Source organism: Gossypium hirsutum, chromosome A05, assembly GCF_007990345.1.
Source record: "Gossypium hirsutum isolate 1008001.06 chromosome A05, Gossypium_hirsutum_v2.1, whole genome shotgun sequence".
Classification (NCBI taxonomy): Eukaryota; Viridiplantae; Streptophyta; class Magnoliopsida; order Malvales; family Malvaceae; genus Gossypium; species Gossypium hirsutum.
In genome coordinates, this window is record NC_053428.1 from 1,515,296 (window position 1) to 1,540,273 (window position 24,978).

The 24,978-nt window shown below is 31.6% G+C and overlaps 5 protein-coding genes across 8 annotated transcripts; 3 read left to right on the forward strand and 2 right to left on the reverse strand.

Moving 5' to 3' along the window:
* Positions 1–1,721: 1,721 nt before the first annotated feature.
* Positions 1,722–5,720, forward strand: LOC107907541 (putative chloride channel-like protein CLC-g). The gene is made up of 7 exons (XM_016834965.2): positions 1,722–2,067; positions 2,166–2,366; positions 2,568–2,745; positions 3,045–3,307; positions 3,671–3,940; positions 4,045–5,173; positions 5,282–5,720. Exons 1-7 carry the CDS (start codon positions 1,889–1,891, stop codon positions 5,414–5,416), a joined length of 2,355 nt encoding a protein of 784 aa, XP_016690454.2. The 5' UTR covers positions 1,722–1,888; the 3' UTR covers positions 5,417–5,720.
* Positions 5,721–5,838: 118 nt separating this feature from the next.
* Positions 5,839–8,266, reverse strand: LOC107907542 (calmodulin-binding receptor-like cytoplasmic kinase 3). 3 transcript variants are annotated; one of them, XM_041112770.1, is made up of 7 exons: positions 7,788–8,266; positions 7,464–7,694; positions 7,157–7,371; positions 6,849–7,014; positions 6,678–6,767; positions 6,309–6,607; positions 5,839–6,194 (listed from the first exon to the last, which is right to left on the reverse strand). In XM_041112770.1, exons 1-7 carry the CDS (start codon positions 8,044–8,046, stop codon positions 5,982–5,984), a joined length of 1,473 nt encoding a protein of 490 aa, XP_040968704.1. In that variant the 5' UTR covers positions 8,047–8,266; the 3' UTR covers positions 5,839–5,981. The 3 variants fall into 3 exon arrangements, with proteins under 3 accessions (XP_040968704.1, XP_016690455.2, XP_040968705.1); XM_016834966.2 differs by having other exon boundaries at positions 7,130–7,371; XM_041112771.1 differs by having other exon boundaries at positions 7,310–7,371; positions 7,788–8,254.
* A 2,457-nt stretch (positions 8,267–10,723) lies between these two features.
* LOC107907539 (putative clathrin assembly protein At5g35200) lies at positions 10,724–14,404 on the forward strand. Of its 2 annotated transcripts, XM_016834963.2 has the most exons (15): positions 10,724–10,854; positions 11,057–11,181; positions 11,268–11,337; positions 11,428–11,525; positions 11,617–11,758; positions 12,134–12,234; positions 12,434–12,517; positions 12,601–12,651; positions 12,730–12,795; positions 12,878–12,943; positions 13,022–13,102; positions 13,175–13,252; positions 13,335–13,478; positions 13,556–13,759; positions 13,841–14,404. In XM_016834963.2, exons 2-15 carry the CDS (start codon positions 11,083–11,085, stop codon positions 14,174–14,176), a joined length of 1,620 nt encoding a protein of 539 aa, XP_016690452.2. In that variant the 5' UTR covers positions 10,724–10,854; positions 11,057–11,082; the 3' UTR covers positions 14,177–14,404. The 2 variants fall into 2 exon arrangements, with proteins under 2 accessions (XP_016690452.2, XP_040968706.1); XM_041112772.1 differs by lacking the exon at positions 13,022–13,102.
* Positions 14,393–15,547, reverse strand: LOC121229216 (vesicle-associated membrane protein 711). Its single transcript, XM_041112773.1, has 4 exons — positions 15,225–15,547; positions 14,938–15,128; positions 14,690–14,853; positions 14,393–14,576 (listed from the first exon to the last, which is right to left on the reverse strand). The coding sequence occupies exons 1-4, from the start codon at positions 15,448–15,450 to the stop codon at positions 14,513–14,515; spliced, it is 645 nt and encodes a 214-aa protein (XP_040968707.1). The 5' UTR covers positions 15,451–15,547; the 3' UTR covers positions 14,393–14,512.
* A 7,298-nt stretch (positions 15,548–22,845) lies between these two features.
* On the forward strand, positions 22,846–24,375 carry LOC107907538 (36.4 kDa proline-rich protein). Its single transcript, XM_016834962.2, has 2 exons — positions 22,846–23,621; positions 24,045–24,375. Exon 1 carries the CDS (start codon positions 23,033–23,035, stop codon positions 23,612–23,614), a length of 582 nt encoding a protein of 193 aa, XP_016690451.2. The 5' UTR covers positions 22,846–23,032; the 3' UTR covers positions 23,615–23,621; positions 24,045–24,375.
* Positions 24,376–24,978: the final 603 nt, after the last annotated feature.

Consider the following 24,978-nt stretch of genomic DNA (forward strand, 5'->3'; position numbering starts at 1 on the left):
CCTTTCTGCATAAATTAGATATTATATCAAAATCAAACGCTCATGACAGCTTATATCATTAAAATTTTCTTTTCTCTAAGTTTGTTAAACAAAAATAATAACAGTTATTTTTAAAAAAAATTAATTACTTGTTAGACAAATAATTACTTAATTGTAGGGATATATTATACGTTAGTACATAAAATTAAATCAACAAGCTTCTTTGGTGTGACATTATTGACGATTTCGGAAAACATAATTAAAAATAGGATTAAACAATGGTAGTTCATGTATGTTGTAATGCATCATTACAATAATTCTATTGTTACTGTTACATTAGGTAATCCATCCTTTTCGTTTTTTATTGGTTCTGTTTTGTGGTAAGTGAAGGTTTCCCACGTAGAAATATAATTTAGGCTTTGGAATATCATAATATATATATGTTTCAAATAAATTTATTTGATAATTCTTAATTTCAAAATCTAAAAGTTGGCCATATATTATTTTTATTTTTTTAATAATGTTCCACACAGCTTTTTTAGGGTTTTTTTTATATAAAAGCATTTTAGGGTCAAAATACTTTACCATCTCTAATGAATATTTTTTAATAAAACACTAACATTTAGTATACCTACATATTTAAAAATAAAATATATTCCTCCTTTTAAATAAAAATTATTATTTGATACGTTAATTACGACATATTTTAACTTCATAAGTGAAGTTAAAAAAATTGTGATGTGTCCAATTTATGGGAAATTATTTCGTACACTGTTAGTGAAATTTTTAGACTCCACAAATAAGGTTAATAGTTAACAAAAAAAATACAATGTTATTATATCAAATACTAATTTTAGGTAATATAATTCATAAAATATCGGTTCTACTGAAAACTTGATTGTTTTAGCAGGTAAAATTGTTATAGAAACGACTGACTATATAATCGATCAATATTTTGTATTAATATCTTAAAAAATATTGATAGACTCAAATCTATACTTCGAAATAAATCAATCTTTTAACTATACTAGTTTCAATAAAAAATAATAATTCATCGAACCCCTAGTATTGACTATCTTACTTGTTGGTGTTTACACAAATCTTCACTATAAAATTTATTTTAGTATGAATAAAAAAAATGAAAAAGAAGAGCTGCAAAACCACGTCGGATAGAGATAATGAAAACGATGGAGATTATTTTATATTAGAGAAAAGGAAAACACCACGGTGGCCTGGGACTGATATTTAAGACGCACAAAAATATTCTGCGGGTGCTGTGCCTTGTGTCTGTGAGGATTTGTCAGCGCAAAGACGTCAGAAAGGCAAAACGTCCCGAGCCCCACTGCTCACAAACGCGAAGTTTCCAAGTCCGGACGTTGACGGTTGCTCGCATGCAGCGATTGATTGTCTGATGCTGATTTCCATTCCTCGTCGTCTCTTCTTTGTCCGTAATACGCAACCCATATCACACCACAACCATATAATCCCATTGGCCCCACTCTTTGGCCCATTAATTATTTCTTGACATTCTTAAAATTTTCAAAATATTACAATATTTATATTTATTAAATTAATTCATTATTTATTTTACGAACCTCCAAAATAATAATGATAAGAAACAAAAATAAATGTATTTTTATAATGATTATCACCTTAATATTTAAATCACCACTATATCATAATTTAGAAAAATAGGAAATTAGAAGAGCAAAACATTATATATAATAAGAAGAAAGAAAATATAAAACAGCTCCCCCATTTGAGTTCGTCTCTATAACAAACTCTTCATTCTCTGCGGGAGCAATATTATATATGATTTGCTTTCCATTTTATATTTTAAGTCTGAACCGAAATTCATCTTTTCGTTTTAGAATAGGTTCCACCAGGCGGAACGCCGCAACGTAACGTCATGTCAGAGAATCTGCCACCGGTGCAAACCCAAAGCCAAGACCCAGATCAAGAGCACGACCATGACCATGAAGCTCTCACCAGTCCTTTACTCCCTCATTATCAACGAGCCAGTAATTCTACCTCTCAGCTCGCTATCGTAGGTGTCAACGTCTGCCCTATTGAAAGCCTCGACTACGAGTAAGCTACCCGTTTACCCTGTGATCATATATATATACATATATTCCGTCATTGGATTTTGGTTTCTAATTGCTTCCGATTCTTGTTTTTTTTTTAAGGACTGCGGAGAATGATTTCTACAAACAAGATTGGAGGGCACGTGACAAGATCCAAAATTTTCAATATATTTTCATGAAATGGCTTCTCTGTTTCTTGATTGGCTGTTTCGTCAGTGTCGTTGGTTTCTGTAATAATCTCGCCGTTGAGAACATTGCCGGCGTTAAGTTCGTCATTACATCTAACATGATGTTAACTGGAAGGTCCCTTTCGCTCTACTTTATTTATTGATTTGTTTTTTGAATCTCTGATTGGTTAAATTTCATTCATTAGTGTTTCTTTTTTCTGTTTTGACGGGAAATAATTTGCACCAAATGTTTAGAAAACTTTTTCCGTAAATTTTATTTGTTTATAGCGAAATTCTTATATACTCCTAGTATATAATCAAACTTTTTTTTTTGTAGGTATGAGATGGCATTTCTAGTATTCTTTCTATCAAATTTAGTTTTAACCCTATTTGCCGCCATCATTACGACATTTATTTCGCCGGCGGCAGCTGGCTCTGGTATTCCGGAAGTGAAGGCTTACTTGAATGGTGTAGATGCTCCGGGAATAATTTCACTACGAACTTTAATTGTCAAGGTATTAGAAAAGAAAAATAACTTACAAATGCAAAATCCTTTGATGCAGAGCTAAAGAGCTATATTTTCCCCCCTAAGTTTTAAATCTATTTGTGATTCTCAATTCTAGTCAAAATTAATCACTATTGGGTACAGTGAATGCGTAATTAATTATCAAGTTATAGGATTTTGTAATTTCAAAGTTTTATGCATAATTTTTTTTTTTCACTTAAAGAGTAGTCAGGAATTGAGAAGAAACAGTTTTCTCTTCTTTTTTTGTCATTTCGATGTAGAAATCTCATAATTGGGTGAAGTGTGCAGATTATAGGAAGCATTTCTGCAGTGTCGTCATCTCTGCTTGTCGGAAAAGCAGGGCCCATGATGCATATCGGTGCATGCATTGCATCCTTATTGGGACAGGGTGGGTCAAGAAGATATGGTTTAACATGGAAGTGGATTCGATTATTTAAAAATGATAGAGACCGACGAGACCTTGTAACTTGCGGATCAGCAGCTGGAATTGCTGCTGCCTTCCGTGCCCCAGTTGGTGGTGTGCTGTTTGCTCTTGAAGAAATGGCATCTTGGTATGTAAATTTATGCATGCATTTGGAGCACAATGTTTGATACCTTATTAACCATCTGTTCTGTTTGCATTGTTGGTTTCTAAATTGCCTTCATGAGTGTTTTTATTCCATAGATGGAAGGCTGAACGGATCTGGGGCCATTATAGACAGTAACATGTTGTGTGATATATCTCTTCAATATCAATTTTCAGCTACTTTATTCATAATCATTACTAAGGTTGAAAGGCAAAATGTGATTCTTTTGTACCCTTGATATGACATATTTTACTTTGAGAATCACCATCCTTTCTTTCATCATCTCTCTGACTAAGAGAACTGATAAAAGTTGATATATAATGATTATATCCTGGTATTGTTCTACAGGTGGACAAGTGGCCTTCTTTGGAGAGCTTTCTTTACGACTGCTGTAGTTGCAATCATACTTCGAGCTCTAATTGATGTTTGTTTAAGTGGCAAGTGTGGGCTATTCGGTAAAGGGGGTTTGATAATGTTTGATGTCTATTCAGCAAACATTTCGTATCACATGGCAGATGTTCCTCCTGTACTTCTTCTTGGTGTTGTTGGGGGCATTTTTGGAAGTTTGTATAATTTCCTTTTGGATAAGGTTCTCCGAGTTTACGCCATCATCAATAAGTAAGTTTCTATTTTCGGATTTGAGTTTGTTTGCACCAATTACCATTTCTTGTATCTGGTATAATATGATTTACTGGGTCATTCTCCTTGCCTTCCCATCTCAGGAAAAGCGTTACTTATAAGATTTTTATTGCTTGCACAATCTCCATTTTTACATCCTGCCTGCTTTTTGGATTACCATGGCTCGCATCTTGCCAACCATGTCCCTTGGATTCAACCGAAGACTGTCCCACAATAGGTCGATCTGGTAACTACAAGAAATTCCAATGCCCTCCTGGTCACTACAATGATCTTGCAAGCCTCATTTTCAACACAAATGATGATGCTATCAGAAATCTTTTCAGCAAGAACACTGACGCTGAGTTTCAGCACTCAACAATGCTCATTTTTTTTGTCACCTGCTTCATTCTAAGTATTATTAGCTACGGGGTTGTTGCTCCAGCAGGTCTTTTTGTACCAGTCATAGTTACTGGAGCATCTTATGGTCGCTTCGTTGGGATGTTATTTAGTTCTCGCACAAATCTTAATCACGGTCTTTTTGCTGTGCTTGGGGCAGCTTCATTCCTTGGTGGGTCTATGAGGATGACAGTCTCCTTGTGTGTCATAATCCTGGAATTGACCAATAACCTGTTACTGTTGCCAATGATAATGATTGTTCTTCTTGTTTCCAAGACTGTAGCTGATGCTTTTAACGGCAACATTTATGACCTTATTATGAAAGCAAAGGGTTTCCCTTACTTAGAAGCTCATGTCGAACCTTATATGAGACAACTCACGGTTGCAGATGTTGTCACTGGCCCTCTTCAAGTCTGTCATGGAAACGAGAAGGTTGGGAATATCGTACACATCCTCAAGACCACAAATCATCAAGGGTTTCCGGTTATCGACGAACCTCCGCATTCTGAATCCCCAGTTTTGTATGGTTTAATCCTCCGTGCTCATCTTATTACACTGCTAAAGAAGAGAGTTTTCTTGCGCACCCCTGTTCGAATAGGTGCTGATGCCTTCAGACATTTCTCAGCAGATGAGTTTGCAAAGAAAGGCTTAGGTAATGTTGACAAGATAGAAGACATAAAATTAACTGAGGAAGAGATGGAAATGTTCTTGGACCTGCACCCTTTTACCAACGCTTCACCATATACAGTTGTGGAGACAATGTCACTAGCTAAGGCAAGTACACTCTTCCGTGAAGTCGGTTTGCGGCACCTGCTTGTTATACCCAAGAGAACCACCGTAAGTAACTTAGCCATTTCTATCTTAGCCATTTCTATTTTCCTTAACCTTAATGTCTTCTGATCTAAAAGTTCATTGCATATCTAATGCTTGATGTTGTGACTGCAGGGATCACCTGTGGTTGGCATACTAACAAGGCACGATTTCATGCCTGAGCACGTACTTGGTTTGCACCCATTATTGGTAAATAGCAAGTGGAAACCATTAAGGATTGCATTGCCACGATTTCTTAAAATATTTTAGGGTGGAGATCTACTCATTCGGTAGTCGTTCTAGATGGGGTGGGGGGGGGTGGGGGGGGGCTTATCCTAAAACTAAGTTTGTAAATAGTCTTGCTGGAGCCCTTCATGGTTCAATAGCTTTCTTTTAGCGTTTATATTTTCACAGCATAAAGTTGTAGTATCAATCTAGCCCTTCATTGCAGTAGTAAGTAAGTAGCAACGAGGGAAATCAGGGATGGTTCAACCTTCAAAAATTTTTGCTGTGTTGAAATTTATTGCATGCAGAGTTCCATGCACTAATAAATTAGTAAGGCCCTTGTGGAATAGCTTTCAAAATTCATTGTTCTGTAAGGTTTGTCTAGGCTAAAAGAAAATCTAACCAAAAGTTATATAAACAAAATGTTAAAAGGTAATCATATATATATTCTACTTATTAAAACAAGGTAATTGAAAGTGATATATATTATACAAATCCTCTTCATTGTTACAGTAAGCTTGAAAATAGGGGTAAAAGAAAGGTAAAAACACCAAAAAGACGGAGGAAAAAGCTAATAAAGGTGAATTTTAGTACTGTTTAGTCTCTCGTGCTAGCCTTGCCTTGAACTAATTTTAAGATAGTCGGCCCTTATCCCCCACAGCTCTTCTGCCACAGATTTCATTTGAGGTCGATCATTTCTAGTCGGTGCTGCACATTGAAATGCCAAAGCAAATATATTGGTTAATAAATTTGCATCTACAACTTCTTCCATCATACAGTCCACCAGTTCAGCTACATGCCCTTCATTATACTTATGGAATGCCTGTACGTATACATCATGCAAGTTATTAGAAGCAAACCCTGAATAACCTGCTTGTTTTGTTTTTTTTTGTTTTTTTTTCTGTAATTTAAAGCAAACACGAAGGAACAAGCTTACCCATGTAAGAGTGACACGCTCTTCGACCGGTCTTCTTAACTCCACTGGACGACGGGAGGTCAAAATTTCTATAAGTAAAATCCCAAAGGCATAAACATCACTCTTGGCTGTGAGTTGATAAGATTTCATGTACTCGGGATCAAGGTAACCAACTGTTCCTTTCAGTTGAGTTGAAATATGGGTTTTGTCCGAGTCTATTGGACCAACTTTTGCAAATCCAAAATCAGCCACTTTAGCTCGCATGCTTTCTGTAATAAATATGTTGGATGATTTCACGTCTCGGTGAATAATTTGCTTCCCTAATTCATCATCAAAACAATAATTAGGCATTGTTTTTTTTAATCTATATTTTTATTTTATTTTTCTAACCTGCATAAAGATGGAGATAAGTAAGGCCATGAGCAACATCGATGGCGATTTCAAGACGCTGATTGAAATCCAGGATTTTGCCACGCTGACCTGCCATAAATAGAAGTAAAAATGTACTATTATTGACCCAAAAAAACTTGTTTGGCATTAATGACCATCAAGAGGCCTTACCATCCAAATGATCTCTCAGCGTGCCATTTGGTACATATTCTGTAATAATAAGCCGTTCATCCCTTCTATCCACATAACCAAGTAGCTTCACGAGGTTCCTATGATCAATCTTGGCTAAAAGTTCAACTTCACTACTGAACTCAGTTTGCAGATTCTCAAAATGTTCCTACACAAACACAAATACTCTTATGTCAATTATATAGCATAATCTATACTAACATAACGAAAAAAACCCTTTCAGCATTGCTCTGCCAGTCCATAAATAGTATCTCTCCATTCACATTCTTTGCTCTTTTAATAGCAACCACCTGACCAGAATCTAACACGGCCCTGTAAACGGTTCCAAACCCTCCTTTACCGATCCGAAGCTCCGGTGAGAAATTACGGGTAGCTCTGGCTACCTGTTCCATACTGAGATGCAATGATCCCATTCTTGTAAGTTTCAGAGATGTTGACAATACCCAAGGATTAACGGTTTCCGAAGGAGAATGGGTTTTCATTTCCAAATGAGAAGCAGAACGAACTGCAACCACAGATATAAACAGTGTGGATCCTTTGTAAGAACTATGGTTTCCATGAACTGCTAAAATAGACCAGATAAAGCTTAAGGCTCACTTGAATTTGGATACTTTGTAAGAACAGCGTGGGCAGTTGCTCTCTTTCTCCGACAAACACTGCAACAGAGATAAACACAACATATCAAAAGAGTTCCAGCTGCTGCTCCTATCCCTATTATTGTCCCGTCCGAATATTTTCTGAATGGTTTGCTAGGATTCCACTTCTTATTATCACGATGAGTTCTCACTCTATCATCTCCTTTCTCTGTTTCCTTCAATATTTTTCTTCCTATAAACAAAAATCAGCTGTCAAAAACATAATCCATTGATGAAAGCTCAAAGAAATACTTTTTGGAGTGTAAAATTAGATATAAATCATTACCGGATGAAAGGTTCGAACCACAGTAATTAGTTGCAGTGAAGCCTTCAAACACACACTCGTCTGCATAGTGTAACTGCAGGGTTTTGCAGAACAAAACTTTATCTACTAAATCACCGTTCAAGTAAAACGATTCATGACCATTTGAAGTTGAATAAACTATATGATCTGTGCCACAAATCTTGGACTTCACTTGGATGGATGAGGCGAAGAATGTTGATAATTGCATAAACAGCAGTAGACTAACCATGGAAGCAACCATTCTTGAATGAATTAATGCACTCAAACTCTCATAGAAATGAAATTACAAAACAAGTATCATCCTTCATCATTTGGAAGGAAACATGCAATAACTAAAACCAGTGGCGTCCCATTCTCAATACAAGGAACCAATGATATTTCAACAATCATAGAAACAAAAATATCAATGGGTTTCTCTTTTATCTGCTAAGTTTAAAAAAAAAAAAAGGATAATAATAAAAGAATTGAGGCAACAACAAGGAAAAGATGCGACTTAAAAAGGGCTACTGCGGCGAAGTTTACCAAAGTCTTCACGGTTGAGTTGACTGAATCCTTGGCTAGATTTTTGCTAGCTGTTTTCCATAAAACTATCAAGTATCTAAATAATTTTTATAATTTATGTTTTATTCAAAGCAGCGTAATGGAAGGTTTCCTTGAATATCATGTGTAAAAAAGATGGAAAGTGAGGTTGAATTATCTTAACCAGCTTTCGACACTACACTACAGTAGATATTCATAAGTTCATTACTATGACTTGATTAACAAAAAATTAAAATATTAGATAATAATTAACTGGAGCATCTTGTACTAATATTTGCTAAAACTCAATTGCATGCGTGCGAAAGGTGAGGAAAATCAGAGAAGGTTCATATATCAATTTATGGTCATCCACTTTTTCCACATTAGAATTGTGAAAATGTGGTTAGATATGAATTAGGGACTCTGAGAAAGTAAAAAGTATAATATTCCTTCCGAGTGTATGGTTTTTTTTTTTGGTCAACCTTCTGAGTTTATGTTACGGCATAGAAAAGTCAAACAATTCTTGGGGGAACCATAATTTTTTTCTCCATTCATCGCTTTTGATTTTACTTAGGGTCCAATGTCCATTTCAATAAATGCATGTACTTGGTAAGAGTAGCATAGCCGTTGGATTGTATCTTGATTGCATTTTAGCACAGAGGTTTTTATAATTTGGTTAGGTTATTAGTTTGTTAGATCAATTGATATAATCGATTCGATTTGTTCGATTTAATTAAATAAATTATTAAAAGTTTTAAAAAATAAAAAAATTGATTTATTCGAATTAATTGATTTAATGATTTTTTTAAATTAATTTTTTATTTGACTAACTGATTCAGTCCAGTCTGATTCAAACAACATTGAAAATGAATACATTAATTCCTAATACTAGATGAATGAGTAAAATAATTCTTCGATTAAAATTATAATATTAAATGTTTATTTTAACATTTCATATACAAGATGTAATTATAAATTTTATAACTCGTGAAACAAAATCACTTAACCCTCCTTACAATAAATACATTTATTAAAATTAAAATTTTATTATTCGTGTGTGAAAACTACATATTTAAAATATAAACTTAAAAATGTAAAATAAATAATTAAATATATGATTTAAAATTAATTATTAATAATATATGAAATATATATGATATTAAAATAAAAATATATCAAATTGTGAGTAAAATAAAATTTAAACACGCATATAAATTATATTAAGAATACTAATTGCAGTACAATTGCCTATTGTGTTGTTGTCATCAATTTTGAGTTAATGTCGAGTTGAATTGTGACATCGATACCATCTCAATCAACAATATTATCAATATATACGATGAATAGAAGTAATAAAGCATGCATAACAAAATTAAAATATAAATATTACATTAAAATAGAGTTTTGGTTTAGTGATAAAATTAATGTTTTTATTGATATAAATAGTACAAGTTCAAATCCAATCATATTCAAATTTTTAATTTTTTAAAAATTAAAAGGATTAAAGTATCCTTAAATAATATAACATATTTTAATTATGAAAGGACATTTTTTTAATTTTTCTAATTGAGTTAATGCCCGGTTGACTCATGACGCTAGGCTTAAATAATAGTATAAATAGATAAGAGGAAAAAGGGGTTAATTTCATTAGGAGTCCTCAAACTGTAAGCATTCTAAATTATTCCTTAAACTTTGAAATATTATAACTAAGTCCTTAAAGTATCTAAAGTAGAATAATATTAAAAATATGTGGGTCAAAATGTAAACACAATATTTACCTATCATTTAAACGACTTGAATCTGCAGCATTGAAAAATAAAACAACCCTTCTAAATAGTAATGATATTATATTTTAAATGTAAACACAATATGTACTTATATATGTATATTATTTGATCCAAGTGTTTTAAAAATTGCTTCACATAAAATTTAAACTAGTATTTTTTTTTAAAAAAATTCTCTATATCTATTTTACGGTCCATAATCAAGATTTGTGATTATCCCTTCCAACAATGTTGTTTCCAAAGTTTAAACTTCGGTCTTTTGATATGCAATATATCATACAATTACACCCACTTGTCGATAATTCGAACTAACATTTATCACCTAATGGCAATTAAATTAATGAATATTTTAACAAATTTAAAATTGAAGTTTAAGGGTAAATTTAAAATTGTACTATAATTAGAGTAAGTGTTGTTGCATTTAACCTGCAAGAAAAATGATTCAATGAGAATTAAAAAAAATAATTAAAAAAAAAACAGGCGCTAAGCACATGAGAATGTGAGCAAACTTAGAGTAACAAAATCCCGCATTAATGTTCTGACCAATTCCAAAGTATAATTTCTTGCAATTCCTGACACATATATACAGAAAATCAGAACTAAAAAAAAAATCAATTAATGTAATTTACAGAACAAATTTGTTCGATTTCTCTCTGATTCAGCCATGGGTAACTAATTTTAGAATTGTTGATTGAATTTTATTTAGTTAAAAAAAATTTCTCCTTCTATTGAATGGTAATCCGAAGGTGAGTGCTTTTTATTATTATTGAGTTTTGAAGTTCTGATTTCATAGCATCATAAGGAAGACTTTGCATGAATTAAATATTCAAAGGGGAATTATTGAAAAATGTGGGCAATGATGGAATCTTAATTTGTGTTTTGCAAAATTCAAGATTTGTTTTTAATGAGTTGAAGAAAGTAATATTTACATTTAATGGTTGTTTTTAGAAAATTGAGATTGAGAGTGAGAGAAAATGTCTGGGGGAGACACGCAAAATTGCTTGAGGAAAGCACTTGGAGCCATCAAAGATACCACCACTGTTTCATTGGCTAAAGTGAACAGTGATTATAAGGTGGATTTAGCTGTCAAAGATGGTTATTTCAACTATGGCTGTTGCTGATCTTTATTGATTATGCATTTATTATTATTGTTTTGCAGGATTTGGATGTTGCTATAGTCAAGGCCACAAATCATCATGAACGCCCTGCAAAAGAAAAACACATTAGAGGTGGATACCCAAATTCTAATTATAGTGATTCAGCACTTTATGGATTCGTTATAAATAAGACTTGTTTTTTTTCCCCCCCCTTTTTCACAGCCATTTTCACTGCCATTTCTGCTGCTCGGCCTCGGGCTGATGTTGCATATTGCATCTATGCTCTTGCTAGGCGGTTGTCAAGGACACATAATTGGGCGGTATGTTAAAACATTAACAAATATACCGTGATTGATGGGTGTTTGTTGAAATTTGATTGATTGTCTGGATGTTTGTTTGGCTGGCATTTAGGTTGCATTGAAAACTTTGATAGTCATTCATCGTGCTTTAAGGGAGGTGGATCCAACATTTCATGAAGAAGTCATTAACTATGGCAGAAGTAGACGCCATATGCTTAACATGTCTCATTTCAGGGATGATTCCAGCCCAACTGGTACCTTATCTGCTAACAATCCATATTTTCTATTTTCAGAAAGCTGAAGAAGTTCCTTGTTTATCCAATCTTTAAGGGTAAACAACATTGTTAGCCACCCGATTATTAGTTTATTTATTTTTTATCACTCAATTATAAAAAATTATAAAATGATCACTCAATTATTAGATTTTTTTGATATTGTGTCAAATTTAAAAGTTTACACGTCATCTTTTCATTTGCCATTTTGTGGTTAATGACAAAAGCAAGGACAAATTAAATAATTGAGTGAAAATTTTATAATTTTTCATAATTTGTAATATAAAATGAAGTCTATGTATAGTTGGGTGACTAACAATATAGTTTATTTCAATGCTTAACCATTTTGCTGCACAGCATGGGATTATTCAGCCTGGGTTCGCAGTTATGCCTTGTTCTTGGAGGAGAGGTTGGAATGCTTCCGCGTCTTGAAGTATGACATCGAGATGGAAGGCCATGTAAGAAGCTCTTGCTATATCTCTTTCTATTTTCGGGAAGAAATAAAACATAAGCTCTTGAAGTTATGCTTTAACTTATGGCACAAGTTATGCCATCTGTTCTTAGAACTGCAACTATATCTCTTTCAGGCTCTTTAATTTTTTTTCTTTTTTGAGACTGAACTATTTGGAGATTTCATAAATTTAAATATTCTTACAGAGAACCAAAGATTTGGACACTGCAGAGGTGGTTGAACATTTGCCAGCACTGCAACAGCTCCTTTTTCGAGTTCTTGGCTGTCAGGTGAGTACACAATTCCTGTTGTGTTCCACAAAATCCCCCCCCCACTTCTTTTTAGTGGGAATATTAATAGAATTTGTGTGCAGCCACTTGGTGCAGCTGCTCACAATCTTGTGATCCAATTGGCACTTTCTTTGGTATGTTCATTTTTAAACATTGTACCCATCTATGCTCCCAACATTCTCTTGTCCTTACCCTTTAGTCATTTCAAACAGGTTGCTTCTGAAAGTGTCAAAATATATCGAGCTTTAAGTGATGGTACCGTGAATCTCGTAGACAAGGTAAGCTGTAATTTTAACTTTCTAAACGAAACGCTTTTCTTTTCAGTAAATCATGTATTTATGATGCTCTAAACAATGACAGTTCTTTGACATGCAACGTCCTGATGCCATGAGAGCTTTGAGTATATACAGGAGATTCAGGCAACAGGTAAATTGATGTCCCAGTTCCTAGCGTAAATGAAGATGATTTAAAACTCTAGGGGAATTGTACACTTTGTATTTGCAGGCAGAAGTTCTTTCAGAATTTTATGAAGTATGTAAAAGACTTGATGCTGGGCGTGGTGAAAGGTTTATTAAGATAGAACAGGTTAGGATACTTCAACTTTAGTGCCTTCTGAAACCGAGTATGTAAATTTTTCTTTTTGGTGTAATGTTGAAGCCCCCTGCATCGTTTCTACAAGCAATGGAAGAGTATGTAAGAGAACCTCCACAGGCTTCAACAATGCGTAAAGATCAGGTCTACAAAATAATTTTGTATCTATTTCTATTCCTTTGCATACATGCAGTACATATAATATTTGCATATTTTGAACAAGCAGATTGAGAAACCCAAAGAAGTGTTGGCCATTGAGTACAAGAAAGCCTCAGTGGTGCAGCAATGCTCACCATCACCTCCTTTGCCAGAACCTGAAGAAGAAGTGGAGAAAGTGGAAAAGCCTATTGCTGAACCACCAGATTTGTTGGTAATTTCAATGTCTCTTTTCGCAGTTTCATCTGCAAATTTTGTAGTTTCATTTTGAACTTTTCTTTTTGTTGCTAGGGACTAAATGATCCCGCCCCAGTTGCTTCTAAATTAGATGAGAAGAATGCCTTGGCATTAGCTATTGTTCCTGTTGGTGGTTTTCCAGCTGAGCAAACGACTTCTACTGCTGCTCAAGTTCAAGCAAATGGTACTACGGGCTGGGAATTGGCACTTGTCACTGCTCCAAGCTCAAATGACAGTGCCACTGCCACTAACAAAATGGTACATATTAGAAGGCTATCGGCATATTAGACTGTAATGACTTGTTCATGTATGTCTCATTGATACTATTTTAATTGTAAGGCTGGAGGATTCGACAAGTTTATATTGGACAGCCTGTATGAGGATGCACTCCAAAGAAGCAACCAGAACGTCAGCTATAATCCATGGGAACCACCTCCAGCATCTGCAGCTATGATGCAACAACCAATGCAAGAACCCTTTTACGGTTCTGACCCACCTTCAGTCCAGATAGCCGCAATGGCGAACCAGCATCAGGCTTTTATGTTGCAGCAGCAGATGATGATGATGATGGGCCCACAACCGTCGCATTCTAATGCTTTCGTAAATACTTACGGAGCCAGTGTCCGCCCTTGCAACTCAGGTATGCCTGTTCAGCCATATACAGGCCTTATATAGACACGCTGGACGAGAAAAATGTCGGGACACACAGATGCAACGTTCGAATTGTCAAATGTGAACATGTTTTGTAGCATATTTTGTCAATGCCCATCAATTAGCGTATTTTTTTGTTATTTGATTATTTTCATTGATTATCTGTAATTAGCTTAGCTATATTACGAATAAACATGTTTGTTTATTTGTTTAAATTTGTTTGTTTATGGATTCATCGACTGGTTTTAAAAATATGTTAAATATATATGTATATGTATATATGTGAAAAATAAAAAGATGGGACAAATCAGGAAAAGCCACTGCCTTGTTACATCAACCAGGACGACAAAAAAGAGTCCATCAAAAAACAAATGCGAACAGAATATAAGTGATGATCAACGAAAGCAGCACTATCAATGTCACCCTGCAAGACAAACCACAATTCATAAATGAAATTGCTGTTAAAAGACTGAACTATGATTAGCCTTTCTCTCTCTCTCTCTCTCTCTCTCTCTATATATATATATATATACTTACGTGATCTTGCAATTACTCCACCACATGGCATTCTTGTAACGACGAGATTGCTTTTTGAATCGAAGTGAATTCCCCTGCATTGTGCTTGTCTTTTCAACCAGCAACACCAACCGGTCGCCTCTCTCCAATACTTTTTCAATGTTGTCAATCATTACACTACGTACCTGTACGTACAAATTTATGAAAAAATTGGAATTTGAAGGATAAAAATCATAATATATATATGCAAAATTTACCTACGTACGTACCTGGCTCATTTCCCCTTTCAACCGGTTTAATCTATCAGCATTGGGATCAGTTAAAAAATGTTCCATTTGTTGACTCATGACCCTGGAGAATTCTTCATTCATAGCATAACCCGAAGCTGACTGAATAGCACGACCATATGTCTTTACAAATTTTTGATGAATCTCTTCAAGGAAAGCAAAAGGGATTCTCCCTATATACATAATTCATAATATCAATAAAATTAATCAAATGCCAACCAATGAGAAATAAAGAAAAACATGGAATAATTGTAAAGGAAACTGCTTACTGCCGGAGGCATCATCGGCCATGCAAAGAACGGTGAGGCCATCGGTTCTTTTGACATGAAAAATATAACGATCATGGGAAAAAGAAGAATTGCTATTGTTCTTTCCTTGGCTCATCTTCTCCAAAATCTGTCTTGCTACGGTGCTGGCATTTGTTTGAGTAGCGCTAAACTCCGCCAAAACAACCTGCCCCCTTGCCACCATCCCATATAAAATCCCCATTTTCATATATGGAAAGTTGGCGATTGAGGATCGGTGGCCTGGATGCTAGATTTTTAAGGGCGGAGAAATGAGAAAATGGAACGGTAAAGTATATTAATATAATAAAACAAACAAAGAGAGGAGGGAAGGAACAGATATAGGGATGAATTGGCGAGTTTGACGGGTTAAAGAAACGTGGACCAATCATATTGCGTTTCCATGGGTGTGAAACAAATGGAAAAAAAAGAAAGGGTGTACAGTCTGGATATGATGTTGCTGCAATCAAAACAGTCACTAACACTTCATCATTCCACTTTATTTAATCCCATTTTTTCTTTTACATATTTTAAAAACAAAAGCTCTCTGACTTTTATTTTTTTTCCTTCATTTATAGCATAATTAATAATTAATAGAATGCTAAAATATTTTGTTCAATAAAGACTACAAATGGGCTATAAATCAAACAGATAACCCATACGTGGTTAAAGCTTTGACTATTACGGAATTATTTAGAAAGGTTCAAAGAATTACACGTGAATTAAATATGTGCTCAGAGAAAACAATTTAATTGAAGATCTTTTAGCTAAACTTTATTTAACATTGAAGTCAAACTTATAAATTTTTTATGTATCTCAAGATGATGTGTTGGAGGCTCTTCATCAATACAAAGTGGTACATTTGAGCAGTTCATTTAATGTAATTTTATTTTATTTTTTACTAAAAAAAATTCAATACCTAACTAAGTAATCCAAAAGAGAGAAACATCTATTTTTTGGTAAAAGAATCATGAAGGTAACTAGATTTGAAGTCAAATTACATTTTATCTCCTTTACTTAAAAAATAAGTAAATTAGTTACCATGCGTTAAATTAAAGAGTAAATTAGTTATTTCTGTTAAATATACAATCCTTATTTATTGTTAAAAACTAGCGTGACAAACATAATAAGCAAACAATAACACATGGGCGTGTCATGTGTACCTCATGTTGAAGTACAATGACTCGTTTTTAACCGTAAAAATAGATGAAATATTTAATAAAAAGACTAACTTATTCTTTGATCTAAAATATAAGAATTAATTTACATACTTTTTGAATAGATTGATATGATTTAAAAATATGTTCATGAATAAATATATATAATTTATTTTTATTTAAATTGGATGTTTTAAATTTTAATTCAATTGTTGACAATTTGATTTTATACATTTCATAGATTACTTCGTAGATTTAAAGTTGAATTGCTTTTAGTGTTGAAATATTTTCCTTTAGGGAAAAAATATTTTCGAAAGTAATTTAAGAATCTAGAAATTAAAAGGTTAAATTTTGCTATTAATATATGTACTTTTTGAAAATTATGAATTTAGTCCGTATACTTTAAATTGATAAAAATTAGTACATGTACATTTTGAATTGGTCAATTTTAGTCTGTGTATTTTTTTTATTTTTGAAATTTTAGTCTTGATTGAAACAGTAGCAATTAAATTTGTTTGGTTAAATTCAATTATTAGTCTTGTATTGTACGTACAATTGTACATTTAGCCAATATTCTCCAAGTGGATCATTCTAAGTCCCTATACTTTTTTTAATTTTGAAATATATGTGTCAACACAAATGACAACCATTAACCCATTAACTAGATTTTTAGTGAGTGATATATGGAAATAACAAGTTGATATGGAATTATACATATAATGATATGTTTGTCGCATTATATTTTTGAAATAACAAAACTTAATTTAATCAATTTAACAGTTATTGTTCAGTGAGGACTAAATTTGATCAAATTAAAATACAGGTGTTAAATCCAAAACTTTCATAAAGTACAAAGACTAATATCAAATTTTCATCAAATTAAAATGTTGATTGTTAACCCATTGTTTAACCCATAGGCCCTAATGAATTTCTTTTATGGGTTTCATTAAAATTGGGGTTCTGAAGTTCAGAGCTTGTCGACTGATCTTTGGCCTAAATTAAACTCAATATATGTTTCGCTTTTTAAAATAAATCACAAAATATAGGAAAATTAGTCAAATATTGTGTCCATTATCCTCCTTAATTAGATGAACACATAAAATATAACTATTATAATTTAATTTTAATTAATGAAGATAATGTATGAAATTAATAATTACGTAAATTCTTTAATAAAATCACCCTTTAAAATAAACTAAAAATAACAACCTTATAAAGAAATACCAAAATATAGATGGTAAAAATAGTCATACGTGTCAATACATAATTAAAATATTTCAAGATTTCATATCATATACGTTTCGCATTTTATTAATTATTAATTATTTTTAAATTATATTACAAAGCCAATATTTGAATATTAAAATATATTTTTAAGTGGTTGTACTTTTTTGTATATTTAAAATTTAGTATTTTTATTTTTAAAAATTTAATTTTTCTAATTTTTAAATTTAAAATTTCAGATTCAATTATTTACCATTAAATTATTTTATTAAATTTACTAGTATAATATTTTGAAATTAAAAAATAAATACTCACTTATTAGTCATATAACAAAAAAAGAAGAAACATTACAACAATATTGTAAAAATTTGAGGTATCAAATTATGTCAATAAGTTAAAATATAAAAATTGAACCTTAAGTTGAGTATGGCGCAAAGATCAAAATTGAAATATGATTATTGTTATATAATCTAAAATTTAAGTATAGTACAAAGATTAAACTTTAAATTTTATTATTTTTTATAAAATGCCAAAAAAGAAAAGAAAAAGAGGATGACCTTCTTTTTATATATATATATAATTATATACATTCAAATTTTAAATTACAAAATTAAATATTTTTTATTGTACTTATTAGGTAATAGTTTGGTTTAAAAAATATACCATTTACCATTTGACTGATCAGGTATATAGTCAATGGTTAACCTAACTTGGATTGGTTTAACAAACATAATGATTTCTTGAATGTTTGAAATCAATAATTAAAAGTGAAATCATATATCAATGATTACACACAATGGAATATTAGTACAAATATTTTAATGCTTTAAATAAATTTAACTTTTACTTAAATAAAAAAATTACTATTCATCCATTATACTTTTTATCTTCCAAGTTCCAATAAAATTCTAAAGAATAAATAAATTTTACAATCTAATAATCCATTTAAATTTTAAAGTGAATGCTTCGTAAAAAAGTTTTTTATTCTAACTCGTTGGAGTTGAATTTGAATTTTATTTCACATTACTATTTATATATTTATATTATTTTAATTTTTATCTGAGTTAGTGAAATAAAAATACCGGTAAATTATGTCAAAGTTTTTATTTAAAAGTTATTGAACTGTTAAATCTATTGTTGTATGGTTTTTTTTGATTCGTACTGCCTACATCAGTTGAACGCTTTCTTTTCTCCTATTTTTTTCAATTAAGTGAATCAAAATCTAAACATCTTTCTACTTTAATCTTCAACACTGACCGTCAGATCAACTTGGTTTTAAGATATGTTTTTCTACTTGTTAATGGATACAGATTCACAATATCGATCCTTAGATCATTGCTTAGAACTCATTAGCTGAATTCAAAAAAAAAACTAAGTAATTTAAATAAGAACGTTTGAATAGTTCAATGACTTAAATGAAAACTTTTGAATAATTTAACAACTATTTTATAATTTTTTAAAATTGAATCAACAAAACATTAACTTTTTGATAATTTTGTGAATTAAAATTCCTTAGCATGAAGTAAATCCAAATTATATTGTGTAAAACGACTGACTTTTAGGGACCATTTTCTAAATGAATTTATCTTCTATTACAATATTTGCTCTTACATGGTAGGAATGGCGTAAAGTTCAATTGTAAGTACAAGAGATGTATCATTCAAATATAAAATTTTGTATGAATCCAGTTTTTCCACCACAAGCTTTGATGAAGACGAAGAATGATGAATCAGAGAGATAGAAAGGGGGGAACAAGACATAGACAATAGACAATGACAGCGTGAGAGACCCATCACATCGGGTTGAGGAAGACGGAGGAAAAGCACAAATCACGGATGAAGATGAATACAAGAAAAAGCCATGCATGCACTAATATTTTTGTTTATTTATATACATTTTTTTTATGGTGGCCATAATTATCTTAACCGGATTGAATTGAGTATCCATTGAAATATTAATAAAAAAAATATTAAATCGATGGAATTTATAAATTGTTATAAATCGATTAAATTAAATTAAAATTTTAATTGAATTGATTGTGTGAATTATTTTTTATTTTTATTAATTTAAATTTTTTTAATAATTTATTTAATCAATTCGAGGGACCGATAAACCAATCACATTGCCGGTTCGACCAAATCTTATGGCCTTCCCCACCGCCATTCTCTTCTCTTTCCCTTCCAACAACAATTTCACATGCTTTGCTGTACTCCAAACCAAACATGCCTTTGCTTTTTTTCTTTTTTTAATTAGTGAAGTTTCCCTTTTAATATTTATGTATCTCAGCCTTCTCTAATTACTATCACGATCATAAAAGAGTTAAGAGGTTGTGTTTTTTCGTTTTAGGTATAATATACATCTTAGTCCTCAACATTTATATTTTTTGTTAATTTGGTTTTTTTTCTTTTTTCTTTTAGTTAAAATTAACTTTTAATCTTTTCTAAAAAAATCAAATTTAACTATCAAAATTTTAAATAAAATTAAAAGATAAATAGTGTTATGTCAACATAAAAATATGCATAGACTGCCATATGGGTTGCTAAGTTAAAAAAAATAATGTTTTAATTGATATTTCCATTAAAAAAACTATTTGACTCTTTTTGAATGATTAATGAATAAATTTAACTTAAAAAAAAAGAATAAAAATTAAATTGATAAAAAAGTGTAAATATTGAGGACTAAATTTGACATTATGCCTTTTTTAAAATTTCATTTTAAAGGATGAATATATTTCTTCTATGGAATCTAATAATTTCATTGTTAAAAGTAATTGGACTTAATTTGGTTTCAATGAACAAAGATGAAATGAATGGGGTGTTTCTTTTAATTATTCCGCTTTATTTTATCAAAATTATTGTAGGTACCTTTAGGTAATGACAAGATTGTTTGTCATTAACTTAATGGTATATGTTTCTTTTGAGAAAATTTTCAGATTCTGATATAACTCAGCATATACTATGCTATGGTGCCATAACTGAATTTGAGGAGACATATGCAATGACAAGGAAAGTAAATTTTGCTCAATTCTAATAATAAAAGCACCTACCATGTGAGAATTTACCATGTCCCCATAGCATATGCCAAATGAACAGGTTAATTTTTTTTTTAAATAGCACGTAAAAATGATTTTTAAATAATTTTTTATAATTTCAAGGACGCCAAAATCTAAAAATATAAAAATGAATAAGGTTAAATTTTGCTATTAGCCTCTCTACTTTGGAAAAGTTATGGATTTAGTTCTTGTGTTTTAATTTGATTATTTTTAGTCCATGTACTAATTTTTACATTTTATTTGAGCTAGTCATCACTAAACAGTAACTATTTAAATTTATTATGTTATGCTATTTCAAAAATCCAATGCAGTATTATCATATGTTTAGTTTCATGTCATTTCGACATATTACTCACTAAAATTCAATCGTGTCAAGATTGAAATATCAAAATTCAAAAAAGTATAGAGACTTAGAATGATCCAATTAGAGAATATGGACTAAATCTATAATTGTACTCATAATACATGACTAGTAATTGAATTTAACTAATTGGATTTAATTGCTACTATTTGAGTCATGACTAAAATTTCAAATTTTGAAAAGTACAAGAACTAAATCCTTAATTTTAGAAAAATACAGGGACTAAAATAACAATTTAACCAAAGAATAATTTAGGGGCAAAGCTAGGAATTTTTTTTAGGGGGCTGGAATTAAGTTGTATATTTTTTACAATAGTAAAAATGTAATTTCACTATTTTAATATTCTATATCTTTATAATTTTAAAAGGATCAAATCAAATTTTTAACATTTTGAGAGGATAAAATGTAGTTTTATTATTATTATTTATAATTTTATAAACTATTAAAAAATTAAAAATATTGTTTTTAGTTGGTGGGGACCTACCAGCCCCTGAAATAATTATATATGTTGGATAAATGAATCAAAATTCCATAGAATTTTGAACTAATCTATTTGAGAGGCTGTGTATGGATTTAATAGATTTTCTGTATTACTAAATATTACTTTAATTACCAACCATTTTATATGTGAATAGCTTTGTTTTGCACTATTTATTACAATTAATGAAGCTGAGGGACTGAGATTATTGTATGCATATAACGATACTTGAAACCATAAAATATTAGGGGTCACTTCCCATAAAAATGATTAGAATCATTGATTTAAACTAATAATGCAGTGGGGGCATCCAATTTCTCTAGCTGGAAATTAAAGATGTAAAGCAATATTTTTAAATAAAAAATAAGATCCACCGTATCAACATGTGATTATACAGGCAAGATAATGGTCTAATCATCTCGATCGGTCAGCTATCATGTGGCCCCCTATGTTGCATTAATCAAAATATTTTTATTTTGCTAGATTTTATAATTTTTAAATTTCACTTAAATATAATTATATTCAATTTTATTAAATCTAACATGTCTTAATCGTGGATTTATATTTAATCCAAAACTTTTATTCTCATCCGTGAATATAGGTTTTACTTCAAAAGAAAACAATAAAGTGCTTTGTGGCCATTATTTCCAAAAAAGACATGACATTTGGCTAAGTAGATAATATAAAATAACCAGATGGTGTCAGTCCATATCGAAGAGAGGTTACTATTAGCTTGTAGGCATATAACTATTTACAGCCCAATAAAAATGCATATTATTATACATTATTTACAACATTAAAAGTAACATAAGAATTAAGGGTAACAAAAATTTGACTTGTTTCACTCCAAAAAATTTCAAAAGAAATATTTATAGAGATAGAATGAGGCATATCTAAGTTGTGAACCTATGTGTCATAAAAATGATGCGTAGGTCAACCATATAACTTGTACTGCAGTCCATACATAGGTAGGGTCAGATTTTGTGGTATAACCCGGCCGCTCTGTATTTTCTTTAAAGAAAATGGTTAGAGAGAAGGCAATACATCGTCAACAAGACACATTTTACTTGGACAATATGTTTTAATTGTCCTTAATTCTCATATTACTATTTTTTTTATTATATAGAATTTGGTTACTTCCAACTGATTTATATTTAAATATTCAACGTTTTCACATATGCATGAGGAGAAAAAAAAAACAGTAGTATTGTAAAATCAAACTAAAATCTATTGTTTCTTTCTAAATAAAAACTAGACGCCAAGAATAAATACGGATAAGATAGCAGAGATTAAATCTTTATATATACACATCCTTGTATTTGTAAAGGCAAAGTAATAGAGTGCCAACTTGCAAATTTTGGCAGCTGCCTTTCGAGCCTAGCCCATCTTCACGTGATGTGCTTCTGCTTGTAGGGCTTGTTCATTTTTGTTTGTTTTCTTCTACTCTTTGATATTTTGCTTATAAATCTTGCTTCTTTACAATCCTTTTTTACACTCAATTCTCTCTTTGGGTTTGAAACAATGGAGTCCAACACCAAAATGTCAGCTCTTCTTTTGATTTGCATGCTTTTCATTTCTTCAGTGACACCAATTCTTGGGTGTGGTTCATGTGGGAAAGCACACAAGCATCGAAAGCCTAAGGGAAAGTCCCCTAAAGGTCCCATCACTTTGCCTCCCCTTGTGAAACCTCCAATCAAGTTGCCACCGGTTGTTCCTCCAATAGTTAAGCCACCCATTGACCTCCCTCCGGTTACGGTCCCTCCAATTAACCTTCCCCCAGGGACGGTTCCTCCAGTAACTAAGCCACCAAGTGGGAAACCCTGCCCAACACCACCAACCAAGGACACTTGCCCCATTGACACACTGAAATTGGGTGCTTGTGTGGATCTGCTGGGAGGGTTGGTGCACATTGGACTAGGTGACCCGGTTGTGAACCAATGTTGTCCGGTTCTTTCAGGACTCGCCGAGCTCGAAGCTGCGGTCTGCTTGTGCACCACCCTCAAACTTAAGGTTCTCAACCTTAAAATTTATGTGCCACTGGCTCTTCAACTCCTTGTCACATGTGGGAAAACACCCCCTCCTGGTTACACTTGCTCTCTCTAAAACCAAGTTAAGTACATCTCATTTGAAATTTTCTTAAATGCTAAGAAAAAAAAATTATTAAACTGGTTTTTGTTTGATTTTTACACTACTTTTAGGGTTTAAGGACAGCAATGGTTTTGTACGTACCAGTAATATTCTTTTTTACGTCTATTATATATAATATATATATATTAAATGTAGACTGCTAAAGTCTTAGTTAATTAGGAACAAAAATCAAATATAACCCAAAAAGAATAAATAAAGCATGTCATCATTCTCGCCTATTATTAACTCAATTGCCCATAAGTATTAATATATAATTATATACATATGTTTGAATATGTGTGGAATATATCGACCTATACACTCTAAATAACGAATGTTGTTAATTATTATTACATTAACAGCAGCTTTGTTGCTAATTAGATTTCATGGCATATGGAATTTGCAGGTTGCTAGGTTGATGGACTCTATATGATGGAATGGACATGAGAGGATGTCGAGCTTTTCTCTTTGTTTCTTAGTTGGATTGGAAATCTGATGCAGTTTTTATTGTAAAACCAATTATTTTTTTTCTTTTAAAAGATTGTTGCAACTTGCAAGTGTGTTTCTGTATCTTCCACAAAAAAAAAAAAAAAAAAGCAATCAAGAATGATATTTGTCTTTGGTCATGATTTTCTGGGATTTTCATTTTGTTGCTTTCGCTAACTATATATATATATATGTTCTGCTCAGGCAGAAATATAATTTCTATTAATATGTATACCTATTCAAATTTGGCATATGGTCTCCATTTTTTTTGTCAATTTAGTCCTTATTTTTTTTAATTTAGTAATTCTTAATGATATTGGTGTGGTAACTCACGTGGCAATCCACATATATTTCATATTGATATAACACTATTTGTTTTATATACACCACTGCCAAATAATTTAAAAATTATAAAAATATTCAAAAAATAAAAAAATTCAAAATTTAAAAAATTAAAAGTCCATAAAATTTCAAAAAAAAGTATGAAGTATATGTAGATTGCCACATGGGCTTCCGTGTTTAAAAATTTAATGTTTTAATCCATATTTCTATTAAAAAATAATTATCAAACTATTTTTTAAAGGTTAATGGTTAAATTCAACTATTATTCTAAATGAATAAAGACCAAATTGATAAAAAAAAATAAACGCTAAAAGCTAAATTTATCATTTTGCCTATTCAATTTTAATAAGTTCCTTCTACAGTAAAATGCATGCCAAAAGTGTATTACATCTCTTGCCTCATCACTTGACCATGTGGTCAGGAGTTCGATCCTTGCTTATGGCAATAAAACATATTTCACGATTAGTTGTTTATCTCTACGAAGAGCACTCAAGGCAGATTAATTACTATTA

Bases quoted from the DNA above. Each gene is read 5' to 3' on its own strand.
- LOC107907541 (XM_016834965.2), top strand. From the start codon at position 1,889: ATGTCAGAGAATCTGCCACCGGTGCAAACCCAAAGCCAAGACCCAGAT. The intron at 2,068-2,165 runs GTAAGCTACCCG...TTTTTTTTTAAG, and splicing joins ATTGAAAGCCTCGACTACGA to GACTGCGGAGAATGATTTCT. The intron at 3,308-3,670 runs GTATGTAAATTT...ATTGTTCTACAG, and splicing joins CTTGAAGAAATGGCATCTTG to GTGGACAAGTGGCCTTCTTT.
- LOC107907542 (XM_016834966.2), bottom strand. From the start codon at position 8,046: ATGGTTGCTTCCATGGTTAGTCTACTGCTGTTTATGCAATTATCAACA. The intron at 6,768-6,848 runs GTAAGGCCTCTT...TATTTATGGCAG, and splicing joins GCTGAGAGATCATTTGGATG to GTCAGCGTGGCAAAATCCTG. The intron at 6,608-6,677 runs GTTAGAAAAATA...ATGATGAATTAG, and splicing joins TTATCTCCATCTTTATGCAG to GGAAGCAAATTATTCACCGA.
- LOC107907539 (XM_016834963.2), top strand. From the start codon at position 11,083: ATGTCTGGGGGAGACACGCAAAATTGCTTGAGGAAAGCACTTGGAGCC. The intron at 11,526-11,616 runs GTATGTTAAAAC...GCTGGCATTTAG, and splicing joins CAAGGACACATAATTGGGCG to GTTGCATTGAAAACTTTGAT. The intron at 13,103-13,174 runs GTTAGGATACTT...GTAATGTTGAAG, and splicing joins GGTTTATTAAGATAGAACAG to CCCCCTGCATCGTTTCTACA.
- LOC121229216 (XM_041112773.1), bottom strand. From the start codon at position 15,450: ATGAAAATGGGGATTTTATATGGGATGGTGGCAAGGGGGCAGGTTGTT. The intron at 15,129-15,224 runs GTAAGCAGTTTC...TTATGTATATAG, and splicing joins GGCCGATGATGCCTCCGGCA to GGAGAATCCCTTTTGCTTTC. The intron at 14,854-14,937 runs GTACGTACGTAG...TTGTACGTACAG, and splicing joins TGAAAGGGGAAATGAGCCAG to GTACGTAGTGTAATGATTGA.
- LOC107907538 (XM_016834962.2), top strand. From the start codon at position 23,033: ATGGAGTCCAACACCAAAATGTCAGCTCTTCTTTTGATTTGCATGCTT.